We start from the raw sequence: 17,407 nt of genomic DNA on the forward strand, positions 1-17,407 counted from the left end.
TAAGTTGTTTGCTGTTTTACCTGTCCTGCTTTAGCTGAGTGGGCGTGGCCTTGAAAGCACAAATTGTAGGGGAGCCCTTATTTGAGCTATTTATGGAAATAATTGTGCAAATGTATGTATTGGTTTTATCTATCCTATTTATTGTATTTACTGACTTGCTTTAACTCTTGATCTTAATCATCTTGGATAATTTATTTATTAATCATGGTAAGGTGAGTTAATAAAAAAAATGGTATGTTCCAATTAGTAAGCGGGAAAATGTGTATGGAAGCCATTATTATTGGAAGGGAGGATTGGACGACGGATTATGATTTGAGTGGATTTGAAGGTTATTGTAGCGCTGCTTGAGCTCATTAAAACTCTGGCCTCAATAGTGTAAGAGGAGAGATGTTACTGTTTTAGTATCTAGCAGTTTTTGTTTTTAGTGTTTATCTGTTTTATTACTGCTCTTAACCATATTATTTGCACATTTTGCACATCTGCTTGTAATAAACACCTTTGGGATCTTGATGCTCGGGTCCTTCGGGTCAGTGCCCTTCAAACTGAACATGTACCCATTGGATTTGAATTTTAGATGGCCAAATAGCCTGGGAAGTCTACCATTTATATGTCTTTGTGTGTGTTTAGGGGCATCCCCAAAGCCTGGTCATGGGCTCATTTCGGGCAGGGCATTGGGCCGATCCAACTAGATGCAGTACAGTGCACAGGCAATGAGCTCTCTCTGGATGAGTGCCGTCACAGCGGATGGGAACAACACAACTGTGACCATATGGAAGATGCTGGGGTGTCATGCAACCCTTATTCAGGTCTCGTACTATACATACATACACACACACACATACAAACACTTACAGCCCTACTTATAGGAATACCTGATTCTGATTGACCCTATACACTTTTCTTGTATCACTCCATGGTTTGTTGCTTCTCACATTTAAAAATAATTTGAACTCAATATTTAATGTCTAGTTATTTATTCATTTGGTAAGTAGACGTGTTAATGGGATCGTACAGCAAACAAAATAAAACCTTTCAGGATGACACAAGACCCCTTCGCTTCCACTGACTGTGCTTTGTCACTTCCCATTGGGTATCCAGAGAATGTGTATATAGAGTGTGTTTGCATATATATTCAGATGGCGTGGTGAGGTTGGTAGACGGTGATAACCCATGGGAAGGTCGTCTAGAAGTATATCACTCCGGGGACTGGGGCACAGTGTGTGATGACAGCTGGACGGAGCAGCATGCGCAGGTGGTCTGCAGACAGCTGGGATTCAGGTGCTATACTTTAATCCTACCTGTGCATATACAGTAGCTGTATTACTTAAATCTGAGGAATTATATTCCATACTATATATTCATATAAAGGACATATTATATATCATATAAGTTTTAAATATACAGTACTGTTCAAATGTTTGGGGGTCAGTAAGACCTTTTTGTTGTTTTTGAAAATAGTTATTATGCTTACCAAGGCTGCATTTTTCAAAATCAAAAATGGTAAAAACACAATTTTGTGAAATATTACAATTTAAAATAACTGTTTTCTATTTGAATATTTTAAAATGTAATTTATTCCTGTGATGGCAAGCATAATTTTCAGTACCATTACTCCAGTCTTTAGTATCAGATGATCCTTCAGAAATCATTCTAATATGCTGCATTTTTTAACGCTTATTATTAATGTAGAAGATAGTCGTGCTGCTTAATATTTTTGTGAGAACTATAACAAATTTTTAGGATTATTTGATGAATAGAAAGATTTTTTTGTAACATGGTAGAAGTCTTTACTGTCACTGATCGATTTATTGCATCATTGCTGAATAAAAATAAAACGGTTATGTCATTTTGAATAAAGCAATTAACAAAAGTTCACAATAAATAATTATATAATTCATATACTTCACAACATTGTAACATTAAAATAAATGTTATAGAGAAACAATCAGAAGCATATAAAACAAAGCAAAAAAAAAAAAAAAAAAAAAAACTTTGTGTATGGGGTTTTGCACCAGTTCTAATGAAACAAGTTTAAAACATTTAACAAATTAAAAATGAAAAACAAACAAACATAAAAGCATTAAATGGCAATAAGATGAGATTTTCCACACTAAAAATAAATCTCACAAAACACATTTTACAGATAGGGCTGGAAATGATGTGAAACTGATTATGTGGATTCATGTAACATTGTGTAATATTGCATGTCAACAATCTAAATGTATTCTGCTCTATTAAAGTCTCCATTTTGCCATAATGACGGTGGCCGTGGTGCACTACACAACCCTGTCTGTGTGTGTATCAATTTGCACATGCAGTTCTTTTCTGACACAACTTTAGTTCACCCAAAAATGAAAATTCTGTCATCATTTACTCACCCTCTTGTTGTTCCAAACCTGTATGAGTTTCTTTCTTCTGCTAAACACAAAATAAGATATTTTGAAGAATGTTTATAACAAAGCAGATAGAACAACCATTACCTACTGTAACGATGTTCTTAGATTGGAAGGAAGGAGGCAGGAACCGGCAAACGTTTCACAACTTTATTCAAAATAAATAAACAAAACGAAAGTAAAATCGTGGGGCAGCCCCTCACGGACGACTGCCCGCAAACACACAAAATAAAACGTGGGCAGCCCCTCATGGACGACTGCCCACAAACACATAATAACACGTAAAACAAAACTCCACATAAACTCTAGGCCTGGTCCTCTCTCGTCTTCCGCAGCCCTTGCTCCTCCTTAATGCTCCCGTCACATGGCCGCGAGACGAGACCGGTGTGCCATGCAGCTGGCACTCGTCAAGCAGCTGGGGGGCGATCACGGCGGCCGCGGCACCTGGGGGTAAGGACAGAGAGGCGAGAGAAATGTAGACGGGAGCACGAGGAGCCAGCGAACGAGAGAGGGGAGAGAGGGAAAAAAGAAAGAGAGAAAAAAAAATTCTGGTCCGGTTCCCAGACACACTGCCGTTCGGCCCTCCGCCCGCCGAGAGGCTCTTCCTCGCGGTGCTGTGCGATGGCACTGGACGCCTGGTGGACAGCTTGATCCTCCTCCGCCCCCTGGCGGCCGGCGGTGACTCCTCCTTCTGAGGGACCCGGCAGCGAGCCCCGCGCTCCCTGCTCCTCCCCTATCAGGCGGACGAAAGCAGGCTCCGGCTCACGGCAAGCGCGGCGACTCCTCCGCTCCCTCTCAGACGGCAGCCACCCCACCTCGACCCAGGGGCACGGCAGCGAGGTCTCTCCCACCTTCCTCGCTCCAGCACCATCACCTCGGGCAGCCCTCGCGGTCCTCATTCATCCGCGCTGCCCGACCTCCTCAGCACCGCGATCCCCCTCAGCAGCGAGGGCTCTTTGACAGCATGTCCCTCCTTTCTCCCGGGTTTCGGCACCAGTGTAACGATGTTCTTAGATTGGAAGGAAGGAGGCGGGAACCGGCGAACGTTTCACAACTTTATTCAAAATAAATAAACAAAACGAAAGTAAAACTGCGGGGCAGCCCCTCACGGACGACTGCCCGCAAACACACAAAATAAAACGTGTCAATGATGACACAAACACATAATAACACGTAAAACAAAACTCAACATAAACTCCAGGCCTGATCCTCTCTCGTCTTCCGCAGCCCTTGCTCCTCCTTTTATGCTCCCGTCACATGGCCGCGAGACGAGACCGGTGTGCCACGCAGCTGGCACTCGTCAACACTAATCACCAGCCCGCTCTCGCCCCGCTCTCGCCCCGCTCTCGCCCCGCCCTCGCCCCGCTGCCTGTCACACCACACCTACCATAGCATTTTTTCCCTACTATGGTAGTGAATTGTTGTTCTATCTACTTGGTTACAAACATTCATCAAAATATCTTCTTTTGTGTTCAGCAGGAAAAAAAAACCTCATACGGTTTTGGAACAACCTGGAGGGTTGACAATTGAGTCAATGATGACAGAATTTTAATTTTTGAGTGAACTATCCCTTTAAGGCTCATTAAATCACTTACATTGCATTTGCAATTCCCTGAATAAAGACATGTTCCAAATGTTTTAATGGAAGACTTCAATATTGTCAAGATTTTCTATTTTGTGCATGTGAATATTTTGTTAATTTTGTTTAGTTCTCGGTGGACTATGCCTGTGTTTGAAATCGGATACTTCTACTCCCCATAGTAGGCGGAAAAAAAATGCATGTGACAAAAGAAGTATGTCTGAATTCACAGTACTTGTATAAAGAGTACACAGATGACCTACTACTTCTGGCAAGATTCTGAAGTATGCATACGATGGACAATTTACTATCCCATGAGGTGACGGGAGACGATTTATAAATGGCAATGAAGTGACAAAACTGATGCTATTAAGTCAAGTGATAATGACAACATGGCGAATATAATACATCCAGATTACATCCATGCTACACACATTCATACTATATAGAACATACTTTTTTAGCATTTGCAATGCAAGTACTTTTTCAACAAGATAGTATGCGATTTTGGACGCAGCCTAGATTAACTTGTGCATGCAATTAAGTTTGCAAGTTTTTCACACACACAGACATTCAGTAAATCAGTCCCCTGTTACAAGTACAACAAACCCCTTAAGTAAGAAAAAACCTTAGTCATAATTGTAAGAATATTATCACTATTAACTTCTTAACTTAGGGGATTTGTTTTGCAAATGGCTGCAGGGGATTAGTAATTAAATTCTTTTAGAAGTTTCCTACTCAACAATAGTGAGTGTCCTCTATATGTTCTATATGCATACATAAAGTATTTTGTGGGAGATTTTCAAGTGGCTTTATGTTATTGGGAATTTATCATGAGTGTGTTTGTCCATGTAGGGGTGGTGCGGAGGTCACCCCCGCTGGCGCGTTTGGAGAAGGAACGGGGCTGATTCTGCTGGACGACGTGGAGTGTGAAGGGAGTGAGAGCTCTTTGCTGGAGTGTAAACATAGCGTGTGGGGTCGACACGATTGCTCTCATAGCGAAGATGTCGGAATACGGTGCCACAGGGTAGAAAACAATGAGGTCCCATTGGCTCCAGAAAGTACCGGTGAGTTATCTTGAACACACACCAACATACGCTTCAGTGTGCGTGAGTAAGGCTTTGTGTGAGGCACAGATATGTTTTGCTGATAGACTTCTCTGTCTGTGCCGGCGCTGACCCTTTCTGAAATTCAGAGGGCTTTAAATGTCATTTGTTGACAGAGGCCGGGAATAAACACATCCATTGTAGTTTCCCAAGCACTCGCTTTTATTGATAAAAAGTTCCATTTGAATTTCAATGAAGTATTGTGTAGCCCTTGGCGACTACAACGCTACCTTTGACATTTGACGGTGTAATATTAGGCAAACATGTTTTTTCCCCCGCCAAAAAAAACCATTTCAATTTAAAGTCCATTATCATATAACATCACTGCTCTTTTTGCTCCCAGCCTGTGACATTTGGGCTATGTTTGAATGGGTATGTTTGAAATATTATGTTCAAAAGACAAGATTTTATCAAGATGTGTGTGGAGGAGTTATAGGTGCTTATTCAATAGCTGATGTTAGGAAAATTTTGAATTTTCCATCTGTGTTACTGTGGCGAAAGTAATGAGAGATAACAAAAAACTATATGTCATAATGAGAAGAAAATTCATGATTTGTATGTCTCTGCATGTCTTGGATGTAGCATTTGAGTTTCCACCTTATATAGAGAAAAATATAATGGTACTGTAATTGTGGCTATTTTTAATAACTGAGGCTTTTATATCTAAATTATTTACGACTATTTCTCACAATTGTGACTTTTTACACTAAAAAAGTACACTAAAGTTTGGCCTAAGTCATTAATACTTGTATTGAGCCAACGACACAAACTGATCAGAAGTGACAGTAATAATATTTATAATGTTACTCATAATTTATAATGTTAAAAGATTTCAATTTCAAATAAATGCTGTTTTTTTGGAACCTTATCTAAAGAATCCTGGATGAAAAAAATGTATCCCTTTTTCCCTTAAAAATATTGCAGATAATAACAAAAAATTATTGAGCATCAAATTAGCATATTCGGATAATTTCTGAAGGATCATGTTACTAAAAATTCAGCTTTGCCATCTCAGGAATCAGTGGAAATAGAATTTTAGATTATAACATTTAAAAAATCGTATTGACTCCAAACTTTTAAACGTTAGTGTAAAGTGTTTAATTTTACAATTGCATCTTTTTTGTCATAATTGATATTTCATATTAGTCAACATATATGCAGTAATTATGGCTTTATGTTTCATAATGTAACTTAATACCTCAAAATGTGACCTTATCTCTTTAAATATTAGTCTAAACTTTATCTCACAATTAACAGAGGGCAGAAACAGGTTTCCACATTAAAGTGAAATTTTACTCATGAAAAAAAGCAAAACATCTGAATACAATGATTATGATAAAAGTAAACTAACAAGCTAATCTTGAATGTGTTTGCTTCCTGTCTGTCCTCAAATCTTACCTTTTCTTTTTTCTTTTTACAGATATTAACTGTACACATAGCTTAATATACAATATAAAACAATATAACTATACTAATGCATGTATGTATGTATAAACTGCTGTTCGGTTTTAGAACCAACACTAGAGGGGGCAAACTGTTTTTATTAGCACTGTTTATAACAATGTCTATTAGCTAAATGTTGTTTACTAGCTTGTATTGGTACTAGCTGATGAACTACAACCCTTGCATCTCCTTAAACTACCTACTAATGATATAAGTGCTGCACGTAGCTCACGGCAACGCAGGGTGTATAGCAATGGGTTAATGCCTGAGTTCAGCAGACATAGAGTACTGCAGAAAGCAAATGCCCTTTTTTGTGGTTTTGAAAGCTCTTTCGTAACTACATCTGTTATCATGAAGGAAAGGACAGGCAGCCAGCACACTAACAAAATCAGAATTATACAACTAAATGTCTTTGCCAAATGGATGTCCATGCGTATGCGTGCTAGCCCTGGATTATCAGCGTTCATGTTGGCTTCATGTTGGTGGGCCCACCACATTATCAGGGCGTAGGCTACCAGTATGAGGACGAGCACCACCAACACAAGACAGGCAAAGAATGCCAGGTAGTAGCGATCCACATATGGAAAGAGATGGGACTGGTAGCACGATAGACAAGTCTGACAACTCCAGCCCATCAGAGGAAGAAAGGAAATGAATGCAGCCACTGACCATAATGTCACAATTCCCACCAAGGCTCTTTTACGTGTCAGCTGCACCTTGTAGGTGGTAGCCTTGTAGATCGCGTGATAACGGTCCACTGCCATCAAAAGCAGACTTCCAACCGAGCCCGTAAACGCAATAGTCACACCACTAAGCTTAAGCAGAAACTTTGTTCTCTGAAAAGAGTCGTCCAATTTAAAAAGATGGAAATCCAGGAAGGTGAACGTGAACCAGCAGCAAACAATAGTGTCAGCTAGTGCCAAGCTGCCCATAAACTGGTATGATGGATGTCGCCGCAGGTTCCCAGAGCTGAGTATGACAACCAGAACAAGAACATTGACCAAGAGACCGAAGGGTGCGATCACAAGACAGATCGTGCCAATGGCCACCTTCTCTGTGCCGTTTAGCACAATGTAGACATTTGTGCAGTTTGCCATTTTAGTGATAAATCTGTTGCTTGCAGCTAAATCTGTGGAGAAACAGTGCATCTTATCATTCTAGATTTCCATGATTTACTATTGTAGTTCTTTTGTAGTTTTACTCACCTGTATGGATCAGTTATAAAATGTGTCTGTTCCTCCTGTTTTCATTTCTAACCCAGATATGTTGCACAGAAAGGAAGGGAAAAAAAACCCTACATAGCCATTTCCTTTGTGGTTTTGAAAATGAGCTCAGGGCATCAGCAAAGTAACTAACTGCCATAGACACAGATAGATAGGTCGATAGATAGCAGCAAGTGAACATTTTGTCCTCAAAGTTGATGTGTTAGAAGCAGGAAAAATGGGCAAGAGTAAGGATTTGAGCAGTTTGACGAGGTCCAAATTGTGATGATTAGCTCTTGTGGGGTGTTCACTGGTCAGTTATCTATCAAAAGTGCTCCAAGGAAGGAACAGTGGTGAACCAGAAACAAGGTCATGGGTGGCCAAGGCTGATTGATGCACATGGGGAACGAAGGCTGGCCCATGTGGTCAGATCATACAGACAAGCTACTGTAGCTCAAATTGCTAAAAGAAGTTAATCAACAATGAGTTTGAGGTGTTGACTTGGCCTCTCTAAATTCCCCAGTGCATGATACCACAAGACACCTTCATGGGTCTAGTGGAGTCTATGCCTCGATGTGTCAAGGCTGTTTGGCAGCAAAAGAGGGACAAAAACAATATATTTGGACATTAGCATAATGTTATGCCTGATGTATTTGTTTCGTAATATTAATAAGAACAATAAAGAGCAGGGCTTTATTCCTTTAGGAAATGATTGGAGTAATAAGTAGATGTGTTAGACATTACAGATCGAATGGAGGAGTTTAAAAATCAAAGAGATTCTAGATGTTAGCTGAAAAGGAAAGTTGCTTTTTTTCTGGAGTAATATGCACTGATGAATTGTGTACAGTAAGACCATAATTGTGTATTAAGAAAGTAATTGAGACCCATTTTGATGTCATGAGGACACTATGAATTACTTAACTATAGTTTGTCTAAAATCAGAAACCCTTATGAGATTCAGCCTTATCACTGACTGTCGCACGTCAGGTAAATGTTTAAACCACACCGCAGACAAGTTACAGATCTTTTCACTGATGTCACGGATGTGGTTCTTCTGTCGAAAGCCAAATAAAATGTGGTCTGCAATCACATGAAATGTATTGGGGGGGATGGGGGGGTGGGCACTCAGTTTCAGTCAATCTCATGTCAATCTTGAGTACCTATAGAGTAGTATTGCATCCTTTATGTCTCCAAAAAGTCTGCAGTAAACCTCAGGATAAACAGAGAGACTAACAGAATGATATGACCAGCTAAAGAACGATAGCGCGCGCAGCTATTGCGTTGAGAGCGCCTGAAAGCTCTAATATCCTTAAAGGGCCATGAAACCCCAAAACACTTTTTTTGAGATGTAAACAGATATGTATAGGCTGCACATCATTGAAAACACTAAGGGTACTCAATAATTCATATGTGAAAATAGATATTTTTGCATTTTTCAGAGCGATTTCTGTCTTCCGGTTTGAAAAGCTTAGAAGAGCAACGTCACAAATGCTGACGTCAACGTGTGCTTTTTGGCCCAAGTATGGGCTGCTGGGGACATGCTGACGTCGACTGCTCCGAGCGATTCTCGATATATATGACTTAAAGCTCATTCAGTCCAATCACTATGTATAAGATAATGTAGTTAACATGCATGTCACTTCTGTCAGGCTTGTCTTCCATTATTGTAGAGACATGGTGGGGAAGTTTTGGAAGCAGCATGCAGAAAAATCAAGGAGGAAAGCTAGGCATTATGCTGATACGAAGTAACGTAAGGGCGCCGAGCGAGCTGTAACCGGGCGCCGTCTGTGGAAGCCTTTGCTACAAAGGCTCGGTAAAGTAAAATTAATTTGAGGAATCGCAAGCCGAACCTGCAAGCGTTGACTATCTAATTTAATCAGATAAAGTGCAAAATAACCAATCTGTAGGCTAATGAACAATATTTTTGATGAAATATCAACAAGAATCACGTCCTCTCCGTTTTATTTGTGGTCACAGACATGCACTAAACCGCATGTGTTCAGGCTCTAAGTGAAACATATTAAGTGCGCATATTTGGACAAATATAGATTTAGCTGTCGAGTGATAGCGCGGATCGTCACGGCAACCCATTGCGCGTCGCTCTGTGCTTCAGATGCGCAGCCGAGACTGTGAAACCTCAAAACGCTTCGCTTTTACCCCGATCTAGAATTACACATCTCTGTCGCATCGCATGTTCATGGGTGGTTCACGTTCTCTTATCAAGCGTTGCTCATCTTGCCAAACAGCGTGCATATTTGGACAAATATAGTTTTATCCCGTTTGCAAAATATTTCGTCATGCAGAATAACATTTATTTTCATTTCTCACTGAATTATGCTGGTTTGAAGAGCTGAATGATTTGCGATCTCTGCTGCACGCCACTTAATGTCTCAGAGCTCTCTCATTCGCTGTACTCATCCCTCATTTAATCTCACTGTGGTAAACAATGCCAACGTGAACCAAGAACATGTCTCAGAACCGCAGTAACTGCTACTGTTGGTATCGCTAATATTTATGCACCTAATGACACTCCCCTATTTATGCAAACCTTTCCCTCTTTCCACACAATACCATCCCACCTTTTCACAGTCGACCACTCCCCTTTTAAGAAGCCTTTTCAAATCGAAGGTGTGAAAAAACAGCTGCAGCAGGGGGGTTTCATGACCCTTTAATCATGGAGAAAAAAACGTTATCCTAAATAAACCATTGAGATCAATCAGATTTAGCCATACATATATGCTCCAGAATCAGATCTAGAGGCTGAAATTGAACAGGAGAAGTAGTGATGACGACTACAGCAGGAAATCTCAATGGTATGTACTGTAACTTATGCGTAAACGGCGTTTACGTCCGTTTAGCCTCCACTACATCCCTGCTCACCGTCATGTTGTTCCAAACCAACCAGCATTTTTTAGAGTGTACTTAGTAGCTTGTCATGCACGAGTTTTACAACATTTGTGTGTTTACTCATGGTTTATGAGGACTTAATTTGGTTTATGGACTATTGTATGCGATTTAATGTTACCAGTAGCAAGCGGAACGGTTTAACACGTCAGACTAGTGCATGTTTACATAGTAAAACAATGGAATAGTAGAGCATTTGATGAACGAGTCGATAGCTAACAACACAAAGACATTTGAAGCAGTTGAACTGTACCTTGTTTATTGTGTTCAAATTGTATTGCAAAGCACTTTTGCTGATATTAAAGAGAGATACAGGTAGAGTTAGGGACAGGTGTGGTGGTATGGGTCAGTTCAAGGGTAGGGTTAGGTGTAAGGGAAGTGCCAACTGTGTAATTACAAATGTAACTACAGAAATTTATTACAGACGTAATTACATGCAGGTATTTTTTTTTTTTTTTAAAAACATGTATGTACACAATAAGTGCATTGTATCAAATGAGTAATTAAAATGTTAGTACATAGTAGTTAAGGCCACCTAATATAAAGTGGGTCCATACATTTTTTTTAATAGTCTTTCAGCTCGTTCCATGTTCACTGCCTACATCATAAGCTTAAATGGAAAATGACTGCCTTCACTTTTTTGTTTTTGCATTTCATACATTTTTAAAAAAAGATGCAGAGTACATTACGTGACACAATCTAAGGTCTTGTCTCTATTTTGTTTGCTTTTCTGTGGTTTCAGGACCTCTGGTACGATTGGCAGGTGGCGACGATAGAAAAGAGGGCAGGGTGGAGGTGTTTCTTAACGGAGAGTGGGGCAGTGTCTGTGATCATGGCTGGAATGATGTCAATGCTGTTGTCGTCTGCAGACAGCTTGGATTCACGTAGGGAACAATTTGCATCATCTTAGCTTAAAAGCGTCTCATAATCAGTACTGTGGAATTGGATTTATTATCATTCCTCAGTCATGATGAATGGAGATAGAAAAAAGACTTTAAATGTTTTTTTACTCTCTGTGGCAGTGGTGTGTCAAAAGCGCGACCGATGGGATATTTCGGAGCAGGGAAGGGGACCATCCATCTGAACAACGTGAGGTGCACTGGGAAGGAGTCATTCCTCGGAGAATGCCCTTCTAAAGGACAAGACAGCCACGCTTGTAAGCATGGACAGGATGCAGGTGTAGTGTGTGATTATTTGCCGGAGCCAGAGGCTGACATAGCAGTGGTGGGCACACACACCTGCGGTTTGAGAGCTGGTGCTGAGAGACGCAGCAAGAGGATTGTGGGAGGATACAAATCTCTTAGGTAATCAGTCATCTAAATTTTACTGCTGTGTGATCAGTTCTAGAACACGTGGATATTTGTTCAAAATGCAAATACTTGTAAAAGTTGTTTACTACACTCGTAGAAAAAGGTTCATTTGGGTTCTATGCAGAACCCTAGGAATCTTGACTCAATTTTAAAGAACCCTTTATGTCTAAAAGGTTCTATATAGGAGAAATGTCTTAAATTATTACATAATACAGGTCCTTCTCAAAAAATTAACATATGTGATAAAAGTTCATTATTTTCCATAATGTAATGATAAACAAAGTTGTATTAAAAGCACTTTTCTTTTATTGTTCTGATGAAATATGCTAATTTTTTTAGATAGGAATTTTGGGGTTTCATGAGCTGTATGCCAAAATCATCAGTATTAAAACAATAAAAGACCTGAAATATTTCAGTTGGTGTGCAATGAATCTAAAATATATAAAAGTTAAATTTTTATCATTACATTATGGAGAATAATGAACTTTTATCCCATATGCTAATTTTTTGAGAAGGACCTGTACTTTCATGTTAAACAGGGTTATTTAATGTTTTTTCTAGTGAGGACGTATGTTTACAAGTTGTTTAATTCATAAAATCTAAATAAAATGAAAAATTAATTACAGGTCAAACTGAATCCATTAAATAATCTCATGATGGAATCCCCTAAAAGGTTCCAAATATATGAAGCACCTGACAGAACCCTTTAAAGGGTTAGTTCACCCAAAAATTAAAATTCTGTCATTAATTACTTACCCTAATATCGTTCAACACCCGTACAGACCATTGTTCATCTTCGGAACACAAATGAAGATATTTTTGTTGAAATCCGATGGCTCAGAAAGGCCTTCATTGATACTAATATCATTTCCTCTCTCAAGACCGATAAAAGGCACTAAAGACGTCGTTACAAAGCCCATCTCACTACAGTGGCTCTACAATCATTGCAAAAAAACGAAATAACGACTTTTATAGTGATGGGCCGCTTTCAAAACAAAGTTTTGAACGGTTATGAATCAGCGTATCGATTCATGATTCGGATCGCGTGTCAAACTGCTCAAAATCACGTGACATTGGCGATCCGAACCATGAATCGAAACACTGATTCATCCTTTATGGGTCTTGAGAGAGGAAATGACATTGGTGTCAATGAAGGCCTTTTTGAACCATCAGATTTCAACAAAAATATCTTCATTTGTGTTCCGAAGATGAACAGAGGTCTGTACGGGTGTTGAACGATATTAGGGTAAGTAATTAATGACAGAATTTTAATTTTTGGGTGAACTAACCCTTTAAACCCTTTAAAAACCTTTTCTTTAAAGAGTGTAGTGTCATTAAATGTAATTATAAAAATGATCATTGTTTTCTCTCAGCTTTCCTAAGCCTCTCATCTGCAATTGGTCAGTTAAACAGATAGTCCCACCCAAAATTATTAAAATCACTTTTGGTCACTGAAATATAATGAAATATAAATATTGAAATGTATGGAAAATTTTAACATCGCCTTGGCAACAAACCAAAATAAATTCAATTAAAGTTTAAGTTAAAATACCAACATTACTAAAACTGAAATAAAAATTAATTAAAGCTATTATAGAAAATGTACATAAAATTACAAAAACCTGAAGTAACTTTTTTTGGTTAAAAATGATCCAAAATAATTTTTTGAGAAAGTACACAACAAGCCACAACGGTAATCTTGCAAAAATGTGTCATAATTTGAATGGCACTGTTACCTTTCTGCGGGAAATTCATCATGGCGCCATTCGTCTTTGTGTCATTATATCACGCCTGGATATATAAAGAAGGAGTCCTGGGTGGGCTATATTGCATGTGAGGATGCTGTAGGTGGTGGATAGTTTATTGCCTTTTCTCACAGCAGCTGGAATAAAATTTCCCATTTGGATTATAATCCAGAAAGGTCAAAATGACAGTCATCAGTAAAAGTAGTCAAAAGCAAATGATTAGACTGTACAGAAATTGAAATCTACAGGTAACGCTACACACTAAATACAAGAAGTCACGCAATGCTGATGTTGTTAACATTATCAATTTGAGAACAAAGTAAAACAATAATATTAATTTGCAGGGTTTGATGTGATATGAGCTAAACGATCGTTATATTTAATAACCACTGGTATCATCACAATTTATCGTAATGCTTTTTTTCTCAGTTGGTCAGAACAAAAGTGGCAGACATCTGACTTGTTCAGATGACTTTTTTTGGTGAAAATGTCTTACTTTGGACAAACTGCAAGATTTAGAATCTGTGATTCTGTACAATATTTACAAACCGGTGCGGTGACTGACACAAAACCGCACACACTCCTCAGTACGCATGAAGACGGTAATTCCACAAATAACTGCAACTGCTGGTTTCAAACAGAGATGGGGACAAAGAGGCCAAACTTATGAACTGCAGTAAAAAAAAAAAAAAAAAAAAAAAAAAAAAAAAAATATATATATATATATATATATATTTTTTTTTTTTTTTTTTTTTTTTTGGGGGGGGGGGGGGGGGAACTAACATATAAATAGCTTATTTATAGTTGTCTCTACATAATAAGGAATAATAAAATATGTTTAAAAAAAATACATGCTTCACCTTTGAATAACTTTTAAGTGCCATAATATTTTAATTGATCAAATACAATTCTGACACTGTACTTCTCCCTTACAAGTAAATGTGACTGTACAATAGTCAAGTAAATATGTTTTCTTGGCCGTGTGTGTGTGTACTTATGTATATCCCACAGGGGTGACTGGCCCTGGCAGGCGTCCCTGTGGCTCAGATCTCAGTCTAAAGGGAATCAGCCTCTGTGCGGAGCCACTCTCATCAACTCCTGCTGGCTGCTCACTGCAGCTCACTGCTTCAAACGGTGAGAGAGACACCTGCTGGACATCAGTGCTATGCTTGGCCTCCTCAGCTATAGTCTCAAGGGCTAGTTTCTGCTCCATAATCATTTTTAACTGATTGATTTTAATTAAATCACTGAGGCCGCAAAATGAGAAGCACTCTGCAATCCTTAAAATGATGTCAAGCACAAATATCTGCATTAAGTACAAAAGATTTTTAGGACAAGGAAATGCACATTTTCATTACTGGCTTACTAAATGATTGATTGTACAGTTCTAAATAATTTATTGTTTTTCCCCTATGTGGGATGAAAATTTGGGCTTTAGCAGTTACATTTTCTTCTTTGCCCTAAAATAGCTAAAACCTGATAATTATTCTGAAATATGTGTGTCACCCCTCAGACGCAAAATTAGTGGACTTTTAAAAACTAATTGTGTTACCAAATATTTAAACTACTGTTCAAAAGTTTAGAGTCAGTAAGATTTGTTTTATAAATGTGTAAAGTAATGCTTTTATTCCGCAAAAATGCATTGAATAAATCAAAACATTTTCACAAAAATATGAAGCAGCATAACAATTATAGTAAGAAATGTTTCTTGAGCACCAAATCATATTAGAATGATTTCTGAAGGCTCATGTAAAACTGAAGACTAGAGGAAGACTATAATTCAACTTTGCCATCAAATGAATAAATTACATTTTACAATATATTCAAATAGAAAACCATTATTTTAAATTGTATAATTTTTGTAGAATAATTGTAGAATTTTTGTCAAATAAATGTAACCTTCGTAAGCACGAGACTTCTTTCAGAAACAAAAAACAAATCTTACTGACCACAAACGTTTGAGTGGTAGTGCATATATTTATGTTCAGAGAAATGGCAGTGCATCATCTGTAATATGATCTTGATTTTACAGGTTTGGCAGTGATGCTTCACGGTATGTGGTGAAGCTCGGGGATTATCACACGCGGGAACAGGATGATTTTGAACGTGTGCTCTCTCCAGAGCGCATAGAGGTGCACAGGAAGTACCGAACGGAGAGCTGGGAGCATGACGTGGCTCTGATCCGGCTGAAGGGTGCAGAGGGGAAGTGCGTGGCCTTTAACCCTCATACAAATGCCGCCTGCCTGCCCGCTCCTGGCAGCAAGTGGGGCAAGAGACCTGCATCTTGTGTCATCACTGGCTGGGGAATGACAGGTAATGTTGGGTTGTTCTGGCATGTCATGTAATGCATTTTTATTTACATATTTATATATATTATATATGTATGTGTGTATATATATATATATTATATATGTATGTGTGTATATATATATATATATATATATATATATATATATATATATACATGTGATATATGTGTATAAATATGTGTATATGTATATATATATATATATATACATGTGATATATGTGTATAAATATGTGTATATGTATATATACATATATATATATATATATATATATATATATATATATATATATATATATATATATATATATATATATATATATATATATATATATATATATATATATATATATATATATATATATATATATATATACACACAAAGTTGATGTGTTAGAGAAGCAGGAAAAATAGGCAGGTTTAAGGATTTGAGCGAGTTTGACATGGGCCAAATTGTGATGGCTACACACTGGGTCAGAGCATCTCCAAAACTGCAGCTGTTGTGGGGTGTTCCCGGTCTGCAGTGGTCAGTCTCTATCAATAGTGCTCAGAGGAACAGTGGTAAACAGAAGACAGGTCATGGGCGGCCAAGGCTCATTGATGCACGTGGGGAGCGAAGGCTGGTGCGATCAAACAGATGAGCTTTTGTAGCTAAAAAATTGCTTAATTAATAATGCTGGTTCTGATAGAAATGTGTCAGAATACACAGTGCATCACAGTTTGTTGCATATGGGGCTGCATAGCTGCAGACCAGTCAGGGTGCCCATGCTGACCCCTGTACACCACCGAAAGGGCCAACAGGGGGCCCATGAGCATCAGAACTGGACCACAGAGCAATAAAAGTTGGTGGCCTGGTCTGATGAATCACGTTTTCTTTTACATTACGTGGATGGCCTGGTCCGTGTGCGTCACTTAGCTGGGGAACACATGGCACCAGGATGCACTTTGGGAAGAAGGCAAGCTGGCAGAAGGCACTGTGATGCATCAAGATGTTTGGTCTGGGAACTCACCATTGACAGGGCTCAATCCAAGGGGCGGGATAAACGGTTGTCTTTTTAAACTCTCTGCATGCAATTGGATATCGCTAAAACCAACCAGCAAAGTGAAGTGGAGCTAGCTGATAGATTAAACTAAAACTTTCGCCGTATCCGGTCTGCAAAACTCCGAACACATCTTCCTATCTTAAGAATGATTTCAGTGCCATTCTTTGTTCTTTTCTCAAAGAAAAGCTTAACTCCAAGTCATCTAGAGCCGATTTGAAAGACTGCCGTTCGCCAGCTTCTTTGTTTACTAGTAGCACGCAACTCTGCTGTCATTATGTTAAGCCTGCCCACCGACTCTTTACACGATGTGATTGACCTGACCAGAGTTTTTCCAGCTCAGAAGTCTATTGAGAGACACTCGCGGCAAAATAGAAT

The 17,407-nt window shown here is 38.7% G+C and overlaps 2 protein-coding genes across 2 annotated transcripts in view; one reads left to right on the forward strand and one right to left on the reverse strand.

Moving 5' to 3' along the window:
• si:ch73-127m5.1 (neurotrypsin) overlaps positions 1-17,407 on the forward strand; it is a 44,830-nt gene that overhangs the window by 24,463 nt on the left and 2,960 nt on the right. The window contains exons 7-13 of the mRNA XM_067430450.1: positions 628-806; positions 1,137-1,278; positions 4,828-5,039; positions 11,370-11,511; positions 11,650-11,931; positions 14,694-14,816; positions 15,715-15,995. Of these exons, the coding sequence (XP_067286551.1) occupies positions 628-806; positions 1,137-1,278; positions 4,828-5,039; positions 11,370-11,511; positions 11,650-11,931; positions 14,694-14,816; positions 15,715-15,995 (1,361 nt within the window). The remainder of the gene's footprint in view (positions 1-627; positions 807-1,136; positions 1,279-4,827; positions 5,040-11,369; positions 11,512-11,649; positions 11,932-14,693; positions 14,817-15,714; positions 15,996-17,407) is intronic.
• Positions 6,548-7,645, reverse strand: LOC137056399 (cannabinoid receptor 2). Its single transcript, XM_067430481.1, has one exon. The coding sequence runs from the start codon at positions 7,616-7,618 to the stop codon at positions 6,665-6,667; it is 954 nt and encodes a 317-aa protein (XP_067286582.1). The 5' UTR covers positions 7,619-7,645; the 3' UTR covers positions 6,548-6,664.

This window comes from Pseudorasbora parva, chromosome 21, assembly GCF_024679245.1.
Source record: "Pseudorasbora parva isolate DD20220531a chromosome 21, ASM2467924v1, whole genome shotgun sequence".
Taxonomy (NCBI): Eukaryota; Metazoa; Chordata; class Actinopteri; order Cypriniformes; family Gobionidae; genus Pseudorasbora; species Pseudorasbora parva.